A 20,099-nucleotide genomic window follows, 5' to 3' on the forward strand; every position below is an offset into this window, starting at 1 on the left:
GCCTCTCACTGTTGTGGCCTCTCCCGTTGTGGAGCACAGGCTCCGGACGCGCAGGCTCAGTGGCCGTGGCTCACAGGCCTAGCCACTCCGCGGCATGTGGGATCCTCCCGGACCAGGGCACGAACCCGCGTCCCCTGCATCGGCAGGCGGACTGTCAACCACTGCGCCACCAGGGAAGCCCGGCAGGCGGATTCTTAACCACCACGCCACCAGGGAAGTCCTGCATTCACAAATTTTAAGTTCAAAAGGGAGTACGTGAAAAAGTCTCGACCGTATAGGTTTTTTTCCCTTTTTTCACATAAATGGCTGTTTAGCACTTTGCTGTTTGCACTTAGCAGTTTGTCCTGGATGTCCCTCCATAGCCACGTATTAACAGTCGCCCAGGCTTTTTTCCTGGCTACAGAGATGCCATAAACCAAATTAATTTGTCTGAGTCCCCCAGCAATGGACACAAAGGTTATTTTCAAAGTTTCTATACCTGCAACAAAGCTGCAGTGAGTGAATCAGCTTGTCTGAGTGCACGTGCTATTAAAACAGGTGCCAAGATTTAAAGAGACGATTTCACACCCACATCCTGATTGCTGGCTTCTCTTGAGAATTAGAAGGTCTGGCCTCCCTGGGCCCACACTTCCCCTTGGCAGTAGTCAGCCAGTTAGTGGCTACTGCTTTAGAAAGGGCACATGTGCTGTGGTGTTCCACTGTCCCCACCCAGCCCACCTCACTCCTTCAAATCACCTGCCTGGCCCCTGGAGTTTGAGACCCCCTCATCGGCACTGCCTCTTCTCCCTGTGGCTGGAGCCCTAGAGGGGATAACCAAGGCCTTATTTCTCCTGAATTCCTGACTCATTGCCTGGAGCCCTGCTTGATGGAGGTTGGTTGGGGTCTGAACCTCCATGATTAAAAGCTGTTTGTAGCCTCTGCCTCCAAATAATTACCTACAAAAGGGGACAGGTGATGGGATGATGACAGTTAAAAAAAGAAGCTCATTAACATTCCTTCACATGTCTCCAGAGAGAGCCCAAAGGGGCTCAAGAGACCAGTATTCTGGTCCTGTCTGCCAAAGAATCAGCATATGCAAGGCCAGCTTCATGGGCATCAGACCTGTGCACAGGGGGCCTGCGCTCAGAAGAGCCCACCAGAAGGGCTTGGTTTAACACACCTGGCCCTGAGTGTCTGACCTTCAGCAGGCCCCTCCCCTTCTCCAGGCCTCGGTGACATCATCTGTGAAATGGGCAGGCAATCCCTGCGTTCAGCCTGTAGTCAGCACTGCAGACTCAGAACACAGTCGAAGAGCCCCCATGGGCCCAGCTCTGCCTGGCTTTGATCCTTGATCCCTCGGCCTTTGCCACCCGCCTTGCACTCACCTCTCGCCTCCTCTCCCTGCAGGCAAGCGCTTCCAGGAGTGGTGCTGTGTGGTGCTGTGCTTCAGCCTCATCGCCCACAACACGGTCCACCTCCTGCTGCTGGCTCACTGGGAGCACACACCTCTCGTAATGCTGGGAGTCGGTGAGTGCCCGCAGCCCTGCTGCCTGCCTCGGATTCCCCAGGGGCCAGGGACCTACCTAGTGTCTGCGCCACTCTGATGGCGACTTACACACGTGTGTGTGTGTGTGTGTGTGTGTGCGCGCTTGTGTGCACACGAATGGGGTACAGGTTGTGGGAACCCTGGCTCCCATCTCAGTCAGTGGCACCTGTGTCCTTCCTGTCACTTGGGCCAAAAACCTGGGTGTCATCCTCAGTTCCTTTCTCTCACATCCCACTCCAGAGCATCAGCAAATGCTCTTGGCTGTCCTTTCGAGATGGATCCAGCATCCATTACTGTCCACCTCTACATCCCCTCCCTGGTCCAGCACCACCCTCCAGCCTGGACTATGGTGGAAGCCTCCTCCCTGGTCTCCCTGCCTCCACCTCCGCCCCCCACTGTCCATTCTCCACAAGCAGCTGGGAGAATCCCATTGGATCCTCCGTGAGGTCATGCCACTGGCCTGTTGTCCCCTGTATACTTAGAATAAAACACCAGCTCCTCAGCACGGCCTGGCCCCAGCCCCGCCTCACGTCATTTCCTTCCTGTCCTCTGGCTCACCCTGCTGCCGCCACGGTGGCCTCTCGCTGTGCCTCCACCAGGTGCTGTCAGGCACACCCCTAGCTCAGGGCCTTTGCACATGCTGTTCCTGTGCCTGGAACTCTCTTCCAGCAGGTACCTGCGTGGTTCCCTGCCTTGTCTAGGTCACCTCCTCGGGGAGGCTCTCCCTCAACAATAGCAGCCCTGCCATACACCATCTCTCACCCCACTCTGTTATACAGTCTGTTTCTTTGTTTGTTACCTGTCTCCCGCACTCAAATATCAGCTCCCTGAGAGTAGGGATTTTTGTCTGCTGCTGTGTCCCCAGCCCCAAGCACAAAGTCTCACACAGTAGGTCCTCGGTAAATATTTATTAAACCAGTGAATGAATGAGCTGCAGTGTATTAGTACCTGTTGAGTGTTTTGCATCGATCAGTCCTCACCCATCCACAGACTGGGGGGTTGGAGGTTGCAGTTGTCATCATTTTCCAGACAAGGAGACCGAGCCTCAGAGAAGAGAACGGCCAGAGTCACACCTCAAAACAGAGAGCACGACATAGTTCTTAATTCACTGTCTCCACTCCCAGGTCCTGGACTGACTCAGTTCCTTCCTCTCCGCACACCGCCCCTCCCCTCTTCCCTCTAATTCAGGTGTTCATCCCCTCCCCAACCCTGGGCTCCCAGGCTGACGGGGCAGCGGCTTGTGCCCTTGGTCCACCTAGCCAGCCCCAAGTGTTCAGCTTCCACAGTCGCATTAAAAGCATTCTGGTCGCCTAAGCCAGTAGCGCTCAGGCCAGCTAATTGAGCCATCTGGGTCTGGGGTGGGGATAGGCATGTGCTGGGGGCGGACCAGCTGAAGGGGAAGGAGGTTAACCCATCTAGTGCCAGGGAGCCTGGGCCCCGCCCACAGGAGCCAGACATGTCCCCTCTGCCCAGGGGTGAGAAGGACCTGCACCTCCAGCCTCTGCCTTGGAGCAGCACATTCAAGGGCAGGGATGTAGACAGTGTGAGCCCCGACGCCCCATCTGGGGGTGGTCACGAGCAGGCCCCTACAGTCCTGGGTTCAAGTCCCAGCTCTGCCACTTCCTGGCTGTGTGGCCTTGGGCAAGTGTCAGTGCACCTCTGAGCCTTGTCTTCCACATCTGGAAAGTGAGACTGCTCACAGCCCCTGCCTCCTAGGGCCTTTGTGAGGGCAAAATGCAGGTGTGCATAACTGCTGAGAGGGCAGCAACTGAGTAGAGGTGAGGAGGGGACACTGCCCAACATTCACTCCCCAGGGCTCAGACCTTCTGCCTCAACGGTCAGTTTAACAGTGGATATTTCCCAAGCCTACGGTGTGCAAGCCCCATGCTGGGCTCTTTTAACTCTTGGTGACAACTGAGTAAGGAGGGTCTGATCCCAGTGCTCTGAGAGGCCAGGTGACTTGCCCGTCGACCCTAACCCAGGCAGCAGCAGAGTCTGGGATTTCATATCCAGACCTGGCTGGGGACTATGCAGCCTCCAGTTGGCACTAGGAGGAAAGGGTGTTCTAGGCAGTGGGCCCAGACTGGGCAGAGGATCAGTAGCACCAGAGCCCCAGGTGTATGTTGTGTGAACCGGGAGGGTGGGCATCCCAGGCAGGTCGCTGCCTCCCTGGTCAGTTGGGACCAGACCCAGGAGACTTTGCTCCTGCCTGTGATAGTAGCCCTTCCACCCAGCACCTTTGCCTCTGGGCTGATAAGGGCAGACAATCCCCTGATAGTAGTGTTTGCACAGTTCCTAATGGATTTAAGTAGCTGCCCTGATTTGTGTGTTGACATGCCGGAAGTAAGGGCACCGTGCCAGCCTACACAGCCCACCTGCTGCCGTCTCCCAAGAGGTTCTGGTGCCCCTGGCAGGTCCCAGAAACCAAGGGAGCCAGAAGCCCTGAAAAGGTGCCCAGTTAATAAATACAGACAGATGACGCAATCCTGGGTAGCAAAGTCAAGATAGGGGAGCTGGCGGGGAAGAGGAGAGGTAAGAGGTCAGGGAAGGCTCTCTGGAAAAGTGACATTTGCACAGAGACCTGAAGGAGGTGAGGGAGGGGAGGCAAACAGTTGTCCCTGGGGTGTTCCAGGCAGAGGGAACAGCAAGTGCTACAAAGGCCTCGAGGCTGGGGTGAGCCCTGAGCATTTGGAGGATAGAGAGGAGGCCCGTGTGGCCTGAGAAAACTGACCAAAGGAAAAGTAGTTGGTGGCAGCTGAGGGACAGCTGGGGGCAGTGGGGGCAGGTCGTGTAAGGCCTTGAAGGCCATGGTCTGGATTGAGGGTTTTATTCTACAGGCCGTGAGAAGCCACTGGCGATTTTCCCACAGGGAGCTGACATCATCTCATGCTGCAGGGAGGATGGATGGGGGCAGGGAGGGCCAGAGAGGAGGTGAAGGTGGTGGCCTGGAACCCTGTAGGGCAGTGGAGGTGGTGAAAAGTCGTCAGATTCTGGGTGAGCTGTGAAAGGTGAGCGCCAGAATGTGCTGTCAGGTTGGCTGTGGAGATGAGGGGGGAGGGGTCAGTGGCCTGAACTATGGAAGAAGGGACCGGGAGGAGGTTAGAGGACCTGCGTGAGGGGAGATGCTTGGGATGCCTGCCTGAGGGCCAAGGGAAGGTGTTGAGCAGGAAATTGGAAATCCGGAAATCTGGGTGTCCTGAGAGTAGAGATGGTGTTTGAAGCCCAGATGCTGGCAGAGGGCCCTGGGGTGGGGCGGAGGGACTGTGTGTGAGCAGAGAAGAGGCCCCCCGAGGCCTCCAGTGCTTGGGACAGGGAGAGGAGGAAGAGCCAGCCAAGGGGGAGAAAGGGGGACCGGGCAGGCTTGCACAGGCCGAGAGGAGAATGTGTTTCCAGAAGACTCAGGGATCAACTGGGAGCAGCCAGCCAAGCAGAGCAGCAAGATGGGGCAGCGAGGGGACCACCGGATTTGGCCCCGTGGAGGTCATTAGTGACCTTGACAAGGACTGTGTGAATGAGTAATAAATGAGTGGCCCCGGGAGCCCCGAGCTATTTGCCGCACTTGGGGAAACTGGAGGGAAAGTGTGAGGGCTCTGAGCCAGTGCCTGAAGGAGTGAGTGGGAGTTTCTGGCAGACAAATGGGTGGTGGGAGCAGGGGGTTCCAGGCGGGGGGCACAGTGAATGCAAAGGTCAGCACTCACAGGGCCCCAGGTCACGTCCAGCCTCGTGGGTCAGGTGCGAAGTCTCCACGGGATCTGAGCTGAGAGGTGGTAAAGACAGGCTTTGGCCCCAGGACTGTAGGGACCAGCCTCTGTCTCAGCCCCTCTGTCTCCACACCAGGCCTTGAGGTGGGCGGGGCGCAAAGAAGTCCCAGCCGGGTGACCTGTGGGGAGATGGAGGCCCCAAGGGGCCCAGGGACTGTCTCAAGGTCACCTGGTGAGTCAGGGTAGCCTGGAGTGAATCATCATCTCCTATGCTGTCCCAGTGTCCTGCAGGCAGGGTGGTAACTAGGCCCAAGCTGCCCCCAGAGTGAGCCAGCCACCAGGCGCTGACACCAGCATTGGGACAAAGAAGCTTCTGTGTGCCCGCCTCTGCCACCTCTACCCCCATTAAAGAGGACTTGGGCAGCAGGCCTGAAGGCCTGGAGTTGCTGCTCTAGAAACAGCCACCGCCCCGTAGATCACCGAGCCATTTCCTCCCTTAGGCTGGGGGAGGGCTCTGTCTCTCCAAAAAAAATTCCTGACGTCTGCCTAAAGCCCACATCCCTCCCTGCTCAGCAGCCTGACAAGGCCAGGGGCTTGAGGCTCAGAGAGAGGAGTAATATTTAACTACTAACTGTAGCTACATTTGGGGAGCACTTACTATGTCCCAAGGATTAGCCCACTGTTATTAACTGACTGTAGTTAAGTGAAGTAAGTACCATTAATATCCCCATTTCCCAGATGTGGACGTGAAGGCTCAGCATCGTCATGAATGGCCCTTGCCTTGGTCTCTGGCCACTTGCCAGCAGCCCTGACCGCCTCAGGGCAGCCCTCACCCTTCAGGTCTCCTTTCCTCCTCTGGCAAGTGGGGTGTGGTGGGGCCTATCACAATGGACGTGCCTGAGATAATGCACGTTTTTTTTGTTTGTTTGTTTGTTTTTGCTGTACGCGGGCCTCTCACTGTTGTGTCCTCTCCCGTTGTGGAGCACAGACTCCGGAAGCGCAGGCTCAGTGGCCATGGCTCACGGGCCCAGCCGCTCCGCGGCATGTGGGATCTTCCCAGGCTGGGGCACGAACCCACGTCCCCTGCATCGGCAGGCAGACTCTCAACCACTGCGCCACCAGGGAAGCCCACACGTTTTTTTAAATGGACTTTATTTTTTAGGACAGCTTGAGATTTACGGAAGATGAGCAGATAGTACATCGAGTTCCTATATACGCCCTGCCCCCAATTTCCCTTATTATTAACATCTTATATTAGTATCATACGTTTGTTACAATTAATACACCAATATGGATACATTATTATGAACTAAAGTCTATAGTTTATTCAAATGTCCTTAGTTTTTAGCCAATGTCCTTTTTCTGTTCCAGGATCCCATGCAGGATTCCACATCACATTTACTTGTCACGTCCCTTGAGGCTCCTTAGCTGTGACAGTTTCTCAGGTTTTCCCTGTTTTCAGTGATCTGAACAGTTTGGAGGAGTGCTCACATTTTGTAGGATTTGTAGGATGCCCATCAGCTGGAATTTGTCTGGTGTTTTTCTTAGTGGGTTATGTGTCTTGGGGAGGAAGCGCTCAGAGGTCAAGTGCCATTTTCATCACATCGTAGCAAAGGTTATGTACTGTTAGCATGACTTATCACCATGATGTTGACCTTGACCACCTGGCCCAAGTGGTATTTGTCAGGTTTCTCCACTGTAAAGTTACTCTCTTCCCCACCCCCCCGCCCCGCTTCTGTACTGTATTCCCCTTGGAGAGAAGTCACTGTGTACAGCCCATATTTAATCTGTGGGGAGTTATACACCTGATGATGCACTTTTTAACACCTTTGACAAAGCACCCAGCACACAGGAAGCACCCCAATGTTAACCGTGATCACAAAACATTTTTCTAATGTTTTTATTATCATTGTTATCATCTGTAAGGATTAAATGCTTAGGACGATTAAGGAGATAAGATGTATAACCAGCTTAGGGCTGGCCTTGGTACAGTTTAGGGATTAAGAGAGATAAAACGTTTAAGGTTCTGGCACAGAGCCTGGTAACTATAAGTGCTCAATAAATGTCAAGTAAAAATAAATAAATAAATAAATAAATGGATGGATGGATGGATGGATAGATAGATAGCTGACGTCTTTACCCTAAGAAGATGAGGGCATAGATCTTCACACAGGCTTGTGAATGCATGTTCACAGGAGCCTGAGTCATACCAGCCCCAACCTGGAAACAACCTAGTCGTCCAAGAGCAAAACGGATAAATGTACTGTGGTACATCCAGATGGTGGAATACTACTCAGCAATAAAAAGGATGAACTCCTGATACAACCACATGGATGACTCTAGAAGCATTATGCTAGTGAAGGAAGCTAGACCCAAAAAAGCACATACCATAAGAATCAATTTGTATAAAGTTCTAGAATTGGCCAAACCAAAGTATAATTATGGGAAGCGGATCGGTGGTTGCATGGAACAGGGGTGGGGAGGCACTAGGGGGACTGCTGGGGGGCTGTGTTCTCCTGAAGGTAGCATTTAGGGGCAGGATTAGTCCAAGCTGTTGGGACAGGGGCTCAAGAGGCACCTCAGCTGACCCTTCACTGTGCAAGTGAAGATGCTGAGGCCCAGAGGGGGCAAAGGGCTTGCCCAGGGTCACACAGCAATATGGTAACAAGAGATGAGGCCCCCAACCCTTGATCTAGCTCCCCCTTAGCTCTTGGCCACAGTGCCTCTAGTCCCTCCTGGTAGACGCAAGGCAGTGTGTACACAGCATCCTGTGTAGTTTGCAGTAGGAGCTCTATTAATGCCCCTGGACCTACTGAGGTACAGTTTAAGGGCGTGAAAGCATGCTGGGTTTGGAGGCTGGTAGACTCACCTCTTCCCATCCCAGGGCTGCCACTTCCAAGCCATGGGACCAGGGGGGATGCTTCAACCTCCCTGAGCCCCTTTCTTCATCAGAGAAGTGGGGAAAAGAAATGAGGCTGTCACCTCAATGGTGACAAGTGCTGTGAAAGAAGTAAAGCAGGGAGATGTGACCGAGAGCACTTGCCTGGGAGGAGGGCTTTGCCAGGGGGTTGGTGATGTTTGCTCTAAGCTAGAAGGCTGAAGCGGAGCCAGCCACTCGGGGATCTTCAGGGAGAGGGTGGGGTGCCAGGTAGAGGAACAGCAAGTGCAAATGCCCTAGGCTTCCCCAGATTCCCCAACCCCTTCTCCAGCCCAGGTCCACCCTCCCAGCACCGTCACTAAGGAGCATGACTCCCTAGCCCTGGGCGGGGCCTTCTGTGCACCGGCCTTCAAGCCCTGCCAAGCCCTCCCCTCTCCCCAGCCCAGCCACCCATGCAGTGTCACCCCCTTCCCCGCCCTGTCCTTTGGCTTCTGCATGCCAGGAGGCCCACCTGGCAGTCCACTGGTCACCTGGAGCTTGCAATGTATGCAGCTGTATCTCCCCTGCCCCCTGCCATCCCTCCCATGTTTGGCATATGTGGGGTGGATGCTCCAGGGCCTCTGGAAAGCCTTCATTCACAGCCACCTGTATCTCGGGCCCACACACCAGAGCTGCACGTCCACGGTGACCCACACACTCACTCTTGCTCCCTCGCTCATGAGTCCTGCTCTCCAGGGAGGCATCTAGGGGATTTTCTCAGCCTTCACAGTACCTCAGGGCCCTGGTCCCCTGTCACCAAGGGGCTATGGGACCTAGCAGAACTTGAATAACCTTTAAATGGCCCAGCTGACCCTTGGACAACCAGTTCACACCGAGAAACTGAGTCTGGGAGGGGAGGTGGGGTTGCCTGAAGTCATGTGACCCAGTGGGCTGCATTTACCAGCACTTAAAACTGCATTTGTTTTGTGTATTTGTTTACAGCTTCCTCCCCCGCCCCCCATATCTCTGTCCCAACGATGTGAGCTCAATGTCTGATGCATCTCTGGCTCTAGAGCTTGGCACACAGTAGGTCCTCATAGAATGTCACTTGATAGACTGAATGACTGAATAGCAACAATAATAATATGTATTGAGGGCTCACTATGTGCCCCACACTGTACTTAATGCTTTACATTGATTCATTCAACGAATGTTTATTTACTGAACCATACACATATTATGTGCGAGGAATTGGAGTGTAGCCATAAACGCAAGACTAAAATCCCTGTCTTTGTGGAGCTGATATTCTTGTAGGGGAGACAGTAAACAAACAGAAATGAAGTCCAAGGTGATAGGTGCTCAGAAAAGAAGATAGGTGCTAGGAGATGCTGGAAGATGGGAATGGTTACAATTTTAGATCAGGTGTCCCCGGAGGACCTTTGAGGCAAAGATCTGAAGGAAGTGAGGGAGTGAGCTGTGTTACCTCTTGGGAAAGAATGTTCCAGCAGAGCGAAGAGCAAATGCAGAGACCCAGAGGCATGTAGGGGGGTGTAAGGGAAGGGGAATATGCCAGTAGGGCTGAGACACAGAGGGAGGGGAGCGTGATGGGGGTGGCACTGGTGTGTTACCTTGGGCAGCTTGCTGGCCACTCCACCTCGGTTTCCGCATGTGGACAGTACCGTGGTGCATCCTTCTGTGTTATATTTGGACCCCAAGGCAGGTTAAGAGCCCATCTCTGCCACTTGCCATCTATGTGACCTCAGTCTAGTTATTTCTGTTCTCCAAGCCTCAGTTTCCGCCCCTATAAAGTAAGAATAAAAATGGTACCAACTTCTAACAGATTGTGAGAATTCGTTAAGATCAAGCATGTAAAGCACTTGTGTCTGGCACTGAGAAAGTGCTCGATAAATGGTAGCTGCTGTGTTTTTTTTAATCATCATCATTCGCATCCATCTAGAGGAAACTGGGGCACAGAGAGGTTGAGTAACATGCCCAGTGTCACACAGCTAGTGAGTGACAGCTGGAATGTGAGTCCAGATGTAACAGCACGTAATCTCTGTATTATACTGAACCCTCAAGTGAGCGAATGGTTTGGGGGTCTCTGAGGGGACTCCACTCCAGTTCTGAACAAATTCAGAACGAAGACAAGGAAAAGGCTGCTGGAGGCCAAATTACCACACTTACTGTTGATAAAAGTTAGGTTGCAGGGAACGTGGCTTCCATGTGGACCTAAGGTACTTCCCGACACCAAACCCCAGAAGGACATTTTCATCTGGTTACCAGCAGCACTGGGGCAGAGTGGGCTTCCCTACGTGGGGTGATTGGGGGTCAGAGAGAAAGGGACAGTTGGTCCCTAATAGGGAAAGGTTGGGCTGATCTGAGCATGCCCAGTTTACTCTCTCCAGACTCACGAGCAAATGAGGCCCCACATCTCCCTGGGGAAGAGCAAGTAAAGGGACAGATTGAGGCCAGGAATGTTATTCCTGAGACTCCATTCACAGGGAACAAAGTGTCCCAAGTAGAGAAGGGACACCTTCTGCCCCAACAAATGAGTGAATGAGTGAGCAAGTGAGTGACTTCCTGATTTGGGGTGGGGAGTGGGCAGGGATCTCCCTCTTGTCCACCGCCCCCCCCACCCCCCCGGCTCATGCTCTTCTTGTCCACAGTTGCAGGGGCTCTCATTGCTGACTTCTTGTCTGGCCTGGTGCACTGGGGAGCCGACACCTGGGGCTCCGTGGAGCTGCCCATCGTGGGGAAGGTGCGTATGTTGACCCAGCCCCGAAGCCCAGCCCATCTCCTCCAGGAGGAGGTCGGGCTGTCTGACCTTGGGTGAGTCCCCTTTCCTCTCTGAGCCTGTTTCCCTATCTGAAAGAAGGGAACTGTGGTTCCAGCCTGACCCCCATGCCCCTCCTCCAAGACTAGAACAAGAATCCCCTGGGATTTTCTGGAAGCATCAGGCGTGGGACAGAAAGCTTTGATACATGTCCACCTCACCAGAACCCCTTGAGTTTGGGGACCACGCCACATCTTATTCTCCTTTGCCTGCCCTGCTACACCTCACTGTTTCCATTGAAATTTATCTTGAGTCAGTCTGACTTTTTTGATTGTGGTAGAAAATCTGGTACAAACTTAACCAAAGAAAGCTACTGATTGGTGTAATGAAAATTTTAGGAGTAGAGCCAAATTAGGGCATGGCTGGGTCCAGTGAGACGGACAGACCATATTCTTTGGACTCAGTCCCTCTCCATGTCTGTCTCTGCTGGCTCCACTCTCGTGTAGGCTTTCCCCATAAGGTGGCCAGGATGGCTCACAGCTGCCTAGACTTCCATCCTCCCAGCTTAGTGCCCCCAGTAGAAGAACTCCCCTTTCTCACAGTTTCGGCCAGAGTCCCATGGCTCATTCCCATTGGCCCAGCTTGGATCACACACCCATCCTTCATCCAGTCACGGTGACCAGAGGGATGGGGTGCTCTGATTGGCCAGGCCAGGTTCCCGTGATCACTCTTAACTAGGGGGCGGAGGAGTCAGCCCATTGCAACAGCTGGTACTAAAAGAAGGGGAGGCTGTTACCAGAAGGAGGGGCCTGGACGTTGGAAAGAAAGAAAGGGTCCTGCCTGTCACTGGGAGGGGCCTCCTCAATTGTCTTAGGGTAGGAAAGGAGGGTGGAGATTGTCTCCAAACCCCCCCCATAGCCCAGGTCAGGAGACTGAGGCCCACAGGGGTAAGTACCAGCCCAAGGTCCCCACCAGGTCATTTCGACCCATCTTGCGCTAAAGCTGTTAGACCCAGACCCTGAAGGCTGGGTGGGATCTGCAGCAGTGGCGTGGTGGGACAGCATCTCAAAGGCAAGGAGGTGAGCCCGCGCGCGGAGTGTGTGTGCAGGAGGTCAGGGAGAGTGGCTGACCACCATAGGCTGACTGGTCGGATGGGTCCCCTCCCGCCCCACTACCACACCCAGGCTTTCATCCGGCCATTCCGGGAGCATCACATCGACCCGACAGCCATTACACGGCACGACTTCATTGAGACCAATGGGGACAACTGCCTGGTGACGCTGCTACCACTGTTAAACATGGCCTACAAGTTCCGCACCCAGAGCCCAGGTAAGAGTGCCCCCTGGTGGGCCTTCAGGGAGCCATCGGGGACAGGCACACACGCACCCCTCCCATGAGTCTCCTGTAGCTTGTGTGTGTTTGCCCCTCACCGTGTTAGAAAAATTTTTACTTAGTTTCCCTCATGTAAAATTGGGATATTTGACATAAAGATCTATGTTTCCAGCTACTCTTGAACAATCCGATCTGGCCACCCTGGGTCTTTGTTCCCCCTTGGCTGTACTGGGCCAGAGCTGAGCCGCAGGGGCGCCCCCTTAGACAGAGATGCACGCTTTCCACTTTGCCACAGTCCCCACTACTCCCTGCTGTATAATGCCTGGCCTGCCTTGCTCATTTGAATTACCTCCCTGGCCCTGAGGGCTTCTGGTTTTGCTCTCTGGGCTTAGTGGAAAGAGTATATGTAGCCTGCCAACCCAGTCCTGAGTTCAGACCTCTGCCCTGACTACCTGGGGGAGGAAACTTGTGCCAAAGCAAGTCACTTCACCTCTCTGAACCTCAGCGACCTCGTCTGTCAGGTGGGGGATGAGTCCTTCCCCTGTGCCAGATCCTGTTCTAACAGTTTGACACGGTGCTGATCTTTAGAGCAGCCCTGCTGCATGAATGTCTATGGTGTTGGGGGTGCTGCCCCGCCCACCTCCTCTTCCCCAATGGGGACACCCGTCCCCCAGCTGCTGTGAGCATCCAGCTGCCCCTTCTGAGAACTGCCAGGGCAGGTCCCGCCTCTTCCCTTGGGATAAGCCTGAAGCCAGTGACAAAAAAAAAAAGCCTGCAAAAGCCAGCCCCCTGGCCTCTGAGCAGGACCAACTCTATGGAGTCATTAACATTTCAGAGCCCCCCACACCCCACCAGGATCAGGCTGAGACAAGACTCCCCTCACCCATCTTTGCTTAACTCTTCCCCTGCCCTGTCCTGCTTTCCTCACTCCCTCAGATGTTTTTCCAGAAGAGAGGATTTCCCGCCCACCCCCACCCCCACCCCCAGTCAGATAACTCACGTGCACATGAATCCTTGTCTCAGGCTCTGCTTCTAGGGAATCTGGACAAAGACTTATTCTCATTTCGTTGTTGAGGAGCTTCAGACTCAAAGAGGTAGAGTCGTTGACCCAAGTTCATACAGTTAAGAAATGTCAGAGCAGGGGGGAATTCCCTGGTAGTCCAGCGGTTAGGACTCCGCGCTCTCACTGCCGAGGGCCCAGGTTCAATCCCTGGTCGGGGAACTAAGATCCCACAAGCCACGCGACATGGCCTGAAAAGAAAAAGAAATGTCAGAGTAGGGATCTGCGCCCAGCTCTGCCTCATTCCAGAGCCCGTATTCTTAACTATTACCTATGCTTATTCCATTCTGCCCACTGAGCAGAAGAGGAGACTGAGACCCAGAGGGGAGTCTGAGCTTGCCCGAGTCCACTTGGGAGGTTGGAAAGAGGCCTGGGTGCTATCCTGGGAAGGGAGCTGGGCCAGGCTGGCAGTGGGCCCCCACCCTGTGGACAGCTGTATGGGGCCTATGGTCACCCCGCCTCTACCCACGCTGCAGAAGTCCTGGAACAGCTGTACCCCTGGGAATGCTTCGTCTTCTGCCTGATCATCTTCGGTACCTTCACCAACCAGATCCACAAGTGGTCACACACGTACTTTGGGCTGCCGCGCTGGGTCGTCCTCCTACAGGACTGGCATGTCATCCTGCCTCGTAAACACCATCGCATCCACCACGTCTCACCCCACGAGACCTACTTCTGCATCACCACAGGTGCGGCTATAGGGTAGCGTGGAATGGGCTGCCCCCACTCTGACCGCAGCTCCATCCTTAGGATCAAGGGGCACAGGTCACAGTGGGAGGTGGTGCAGTCCTGCAGGAACATTCTCTCAGAGCACACATTTCTTGAGCATCTACTACGTGCCAGGCACTCTTCTAGGTGCCAAGGACACAGCAGTAAACCAGACACACACACACACACACATACCCCCTTCATGGAGTTGTGATTCCAACCACCCATCCATCCAGCAGATATTTATTGAGCACCTACTATGTGCCGTAGCACTGAACAAAACAGGCAAAAACCCCTACCTTTATAGCATTCACATTCTAAGAGGGGACATTCCAAGCACTAAAAAACAAGTACTATATCTGATTGTCCTAACTGCTATGGAGGAAAATAATGCAGAGGGTAGGAGAGGGAAATGGGGAGCTTCACCCTTTAAATAGGGTGGTCAGGGAAGGCCTCACTGAGAAGGTGACATTTGAACTGAGAGAGAGAGTCATGCAGATCTGGAGGAAGAGCTCTCCAGGCAGCAGGAGCAGTAGGTGAAGGGCCTTGGAGGCAGGAACCACATGCCTGGTTTGTTTGAGGAGCAGCAAGGAGGCTAGTGTGGCTTCAGTGAGAGGCATGAGGGGTAGAAGAGTCGGAGAGATGGCAGAGTCCAGGTGTGAGAAATGGTGTGAGGTCAAACAAAGCAGGATGAAGTGCAGAGAGTCATGGGGAAAGGGGGCGTAGCTGTTTATAAAGGAGATCGGAAATCTGGAAAAAGTGTGGGGGGTTCCCTGCAGATAAATAGGGACAGATCAGTCCAGGCAGAGGGAACAGCAAGTACACAAAGGCCCTGCGGCAGGAACAGGTGACCCAGGAGTAGTAAGGAGGCCCACATGCTGTTGGTAGTTAATGGGCCAGTGCCAAAGAGGTACTGATGGTGAGATGAGGTAAGGCGACCAGGTTTTCCAGGGGCAGCTGGGTATCTTTTTAAGGTTAAGTATACCACACATGCTGTTAAGTCAGACCAACTTGGGTTCAGCCTTCAGCTCCTCCATATGTGACTTGCAGAGGCTCACAAGCCTCCCTGGTTATCATTTTTCTCATTCACAAGATGGGGCTACAGCTACCTCCTTCACATACCAGCTCCCAGGGCTGGGGTGTGAGTGGCAAGGTGGCAGATGCCGAGTGCTTGGCACATAGTAGGTACTCAGTAAGCTACAGCTACTGGTTTTGGGGCAGGGGTTGGGGTGTTTGGTTTTGGGGGGGTTGTTTTGTTTTGTTTTTGTTTCTTGGGGATTTTTGCCTTTCTGGAAGCAGAACTGAGAGCCACAAAAAAACATTTTTTGTACACCCTAAAGTCATGCTCTCTAGGAGCAGTTGGAGGGGTTAGAATTTAGGCTGTTGTGGAGATCATTTAACTGCTCAACCAGAACTGGGATCAGTCTTGGCTTAGCCATATACTAATTGGGAAACACCCCTCCAAGGCTCAGTCTTCGTTTGTTTGTTTGTTTTTTTTAATTAATTAATTAATTAATTAATTTTATTTTTGCCTGCGTTGGGTCTTCGTTGCTTCATGTGGGCTTTCTCTAGTTGTGGGCAAGCGGGGGTTACTCTGTTGTAGTGCGCAGGCTTCTCGTTACAGAGCATGGGCTGTAGGTGCATGGGCTTCAGTAGTTGTGGTTCATGGGCTCTAGAGTGCAGGCTCAGTAGTTGTGGCGCGTGGGCTTAGTTGCTCCACGGCATGTTCATCTTCCCAGACCAGGGCTTGAACCTGTGTCCTGTGCATTGGCAAGCGGATTCCTAACCACTGTGCCACCAGGGAAGTCCCCAAGACTCAGTCTTCTCGTGTGGAAAGTGGGACTAATAATAGTATCTACTTCGAGGTTCAGGTGGTAGACTGTAATACAGATTAAATAAGATTATGAGCACTGTTCATTGAGCACTTACCATATGCCAGGCATCATCCTAGGCAGTGGGATCAACAGTGAAACAACATGGGGTTCTACTGTTCGGAGCTGACATTCTAGTTGGGAGTTGGGGATAAAATCCAACACAAAACAGGGAGGTGACGAGTTAATGAGATTGGTTACAGGATATCATAAAAGCTGTAAAGAAATAAGAAAGGGTGACGTGACAGGACAGGAGCACTGCTAAGCGGTAGTCAGGGAAGGCTTCCTGGAAGAGGTAGCATTAGAGCCAAATGATAAGAAACACTGCCTCCATGCCTGGCATTAGTAAGCACTCAATAAGAAGGTGAATGAGGGGATGAAGGCATATCTGAGCAGCCTCTAAACCCATTGGTGGGAAGCCCCTGTCCCAAGATTCCTCGGTCAGTCCTTGTCCCCTGCCCCCTGCAGACTTACTCTCAGTTCCTCCCCTGCCCGAGGCAGGGCCAGCTCTCTCTTTACGTCCTCTCACTGCTGCTCTCCCATTCAACCCCTCCACACACACCCCCTGCCCTGTTTCCACTGCAGGCTGGCTCAACTACCCTCTCGAGAAGATGGGCTTCTGGAGACGCCTAGAGGACATTATCCAGGGCCTGACAGGCGAGAAGCCTCGGGCAGACGACATGAAATGGGCACAGAAGATCAAATAACTCCTCCGGGCCACCACCTCGTTGCCAACCTTACCCAGCTCGCCCAAACCGAAGCCATCTGCCAAATTCCAGCCTCCTTGCACTGGCCCATCCAGGTGGAGAGGACACCTCCTGGGCTGGGCCCAGGCACCCCCAGCCCACCCGCTGTGACACAGAATACTTGAGCCACTGATTTTTTTCATTTCCTTTTTTTCATTTTCTTTCCTTGACCCCTCCCCAGCCACCTGAGCTGCTCTGTCTGCCAAACCTGACTCTGCAAAAAAAAAAAAAGAAAAAAAAGAGCCCCGCCCTGCCAGCCATCCTTTGGGTTGAGGAAAAGTTCACCAACTCCCCACACTCCCACCACCCCTTGCCCCACTGGGCAGCCCTTCAGCGTGGCTGGTATTGGGGCACTGAGTCGTCAGTTCCTCTTTGCCCTCAGTGGTCTAGGAGCCCCCAGGCACACCTAACTGTCCCTGGAGCATTACCCTGCCATGGACCTGCAGACTGACCCCCAAGGCCTGGGTGGATAGACAGCCCCAGTCACCACCTTCAGCCTAGCTTGTCCACCCAAGGATGGCAAAGTGCAGCAAGGGTCTGGGGGCAGCTGGCCAGACGAGGCTGGAATTTCCTGATCAAGTCTGGACCCCGCTTCTTCCTCACCCCTCCACCATCTGCCAATGTGATTTCAGCCAGAGCTGATGATGTCTTCGAAGGACACAGCCCCTGCAAAGGGTCTTTGTCATTTGGAAGGGGACACAGTGTCCCCTCTAGCCGGGGGTATGTCAGAGAAGGAAGAGTGGGGCTTTTTTGTTTCGGTTATTTTTTTTTTTTAACGGTGCTTGCTTGTTTAATGTAAATAATAGAAAGCCTTAATATCTTTTCTGTAACACGGAGTAATATTTTAATGTCATGTTTTGGATGTACATAATATATTTATAACAAAGCAGCAAGAGTCTACTTAACCTCGCTGCCTCGTATTTCCTGGTTGCCTGGGGGAAGGAAAGTAAGGAGCCTGGAGGGTGAGGCCCCACCCCTACCCTAGTCCCAGCTTCAGCCGCAATGCTGGGCTAAGTATGAGGTCTTTGTCATCTAAGACAGTGAATCAATGTTGACATCTGCTCCAAACACTTTTGGAAGGGACCCGTGATTTGGTGAGGAATGGTCTTCATGCAGAAAATCATGGTGATAGAGTAACAAAGGCTGATCCTTATGGGTGAATTCCTTTGGCAAATGTTTATCGGCACCTAATATGTGCCAGGCTCTGGCCTGGACACCTGGGCATGGAAGTGAACAAACAAGGATTTATGCTGATGGAGCTGACCTCCTGGGGAGAGAAACAATAAACTTTAAATGCACATGACATTCAGACGGTGATTTGTAAAGAAAGTCAAACATCTTGGGATTACATCAGAAAGGTAGGGTGAGGCTGCTTTGGCAGGGTGGTCAAGGAGGCCCTCTCTTAGGAGGTGACATCTGAGCTGAGACCTGGAGGAGGAGATGGAACCAAATGGGGAAAGAACTGGAGGGAAAGCCTTCCTGGCTGGACAAGTGCAAAGGCCCTGAGGCAGGAACAAACCTGGGGTTTTTAAGAGAGTGTGGCTGGATGGGAGTGAGCAAGGGGAAACTGGAAGATGAGGTTTGAAAAATAGGAACTACTTGTATGGAACCTCACAGACAGGCAAGTCGGGAGACTGGACATTTTAAACAAGTATCTCGTTCATGTATTCATTGAACAAATATGAGGCATTTCCTATGTGCCAGGCACTGGGATTCAGTAGTGAACACAACAGATTTACAATCAATATCTAGTCTGGGCTAGATAGTTGCTATAATAGTAACCAGGAAAAACAAAAACTTGTTGGGGACAGAGAAATGATAAAAGACTCTTTAGAGCAGTCACAGATAAAGTTTTTTTTAAAGTTTGCTCGCCACTAGACTTGATTTTTAACTGTCTGAGGGGACCACAAAAGGAAGGGGTATTAGAATTCTTCAACTCTAAATGACAGAAACCATAACTTAAGCAAAAATTAATAGCTAAAATAATTTTATTAACTCATATAACTGAAAAGGTCAGAGGTGTTTCTGACTTAAGGTTTGGCAGGACCCAGGGGCTCACATGATTCATCAGAACTTGGTCTCTCTGTCTAGCTCTCTTTTTCTCTGAGTTGAGACTTGACATTGGACCCGCTCAGCACCTCAGAAAAAGTCTCCCTTCCCAGCAGCTGCAGCAAAAGCCCCAGGGCAGGCTCTTATTGGCCTGGATTGGGTCATGTGCCTGTCCCTGAACAAACTCCTTGTGGTCGTAGTGAAGTGTTCTGATTGGCCAGGGCTGAAATATCCACCTGGAGTTGCAGAAGTGGGATCAACACTTCCCAAGTCACAGGATGAGAGGAGGGAGGGATGGTTCCCAAAAGAAAACTTAAGGTGCAGTGGGTGGGGCAGACAGCCAAAATCAGCACCAGGTAAGCAGCCTTGGGGCTGCAGGGGTGGCTTTCCTATTCCCAGGCTCTGCTGGGGGTATATTTCTAGGCCCTACCAATGTTTTAGTTCCCCCAGAAGCCAGCAAGAACAAACAGCATGAGTCCAGAGAGGTGAAGTGACTTGCCCAAGACCACACAGCTAGTGAAGCAGAGCCAGGCCTCACACTCAGAACATCTTGCTGCTCCCGAATCCCAAGGACTGGAAAAATACTTTTCAAAACCAGAGGGACATATGTTTTGGGTCAGGTCTGGGAAAGTTGGGGTCATTTGTGAGATGAGAAGATTCCAAAAAGTCCCTATTGAGGGCCAGGGAGCGGGAAATGCTAATACCTACTGAACACTTACTACAGGCCAGATGCGGAGAGCTCCGTGCGTGGGTCCCCTCAAGCAGTCCCTGCAGCTCTGAGAGGTGAGTACACTTAGCCCCATTTTTTCCAAATGAGGAAACAGGCACAGAGGTCAAATAACATACCAAATGTCACACAGATGGTAGGTAGCAGGGCTGGAATCTGAGCCCTGATCTAACGCTGAGCTCTAGCAGCTTTCACACGCACCTGCAGCCCCAGTGGAGGGAGGGAGGTGAGGAGGCAGGTGGCCAGTGAGAAACGTGTCTCGTATGAGAAAGCAGCAACACATCAGGATGAGAAACAGAAGCTAACACTGAGGACTGAGATGCCCTGAAGACATCAGGCCCCAGAGGGCAGCTGCTACTCATATCAGTTGATTAAAGAGGAGCCAGAAAATCCAGATTTTTTAAATGCTGGCTCCATTCTTTAAACATACCGTGGGCAAAATAGAACAGGTATATAGGCCAATTTCTGCCTGTAACTTCCCAGCTGGTGCAGGGACGGCCTGATTTTGGGTGGATTTGTGCTGCTATCTGGTGGTGGAGTGGGGCAGGTGGCAGTGCAGAGCAAATATATGGGTTTCCAGCTCCACTGGGAAACGTCATGCATTGCCCCCCCTTTGCTGACTTGTCCTTAGAGGGGGTCTGGGCAGGGCGCCTGCTCCCAACATTAACCCCACCCCCTTTTGATAAATCTAAAAATTTCAAGCTAACCTTTTAAACATGATTTTGTAATAGGTAATGCATGCATAAGGTA

At 52.6% G+C, this 20,099-nt stretch overlaps 1 protein-coding gene and 1 non-coding gene across 2 annotated transcripts in view; both read left to right on the forward strand.

Annotated features, from left to right (window-relative positions):
• PEDS1 (plasmanylethanolamine desaturase 1) overlaps positions 1-16,534 on the forward strand; it is a 23,888-nt gene extending 7,354 nt beyond the window's left edge. Inside the window, exons 3-7 of the mRNA XM_007446401.1 lie at positions 1,387-1,506; positions 10,750-10,841; positions 12,041-12,185; positions 13,725-13,937; positions 16,413-16,534. Of these exons, the coding sequence (XP_007446463.1) occupies positions 1,387-1,506; positions 10,750-10,841; positions 12,041-12,185; positions 13,725-13,937; positions 16,413-16,534 (692 nt within the window). The remainder of the gene's footprint in view (positions 1-1,386; positions 1,507-10,749; positions 10,842-12,040; positions 12,186-13,724; positions 13,938-16,412) is intronic.
• Positions 13,338-13,410, forward strand: TRNAE-CUC (transfer RNA glutamic acid (anticodon CUC)). Its single transcript has one exon. It is a non-coding gene; the product is annotated as a tRNA-Glu (tRNA).
• Positions 16,535-20,099: the final 3,565 nt, after the last annotated feature.

The sequence above is a fragment of the Lipotes vexillifer genome, unplaced genomic scaffold, assembly GCF_000442215.2.
Source record: "Lipotes vexillifer unplaced genomic scaffold, Lipotes_vexillifer_v1.1 scaffold251, whole genome shotgun sequence".
In the NCBI taxonomy this organism is placed as follows: Eukaryota; Metazoa; Chordata; class Mammalia; order Artiodactyla; family Lipotidae; genus Lipotes; species Lipotes vexillifer.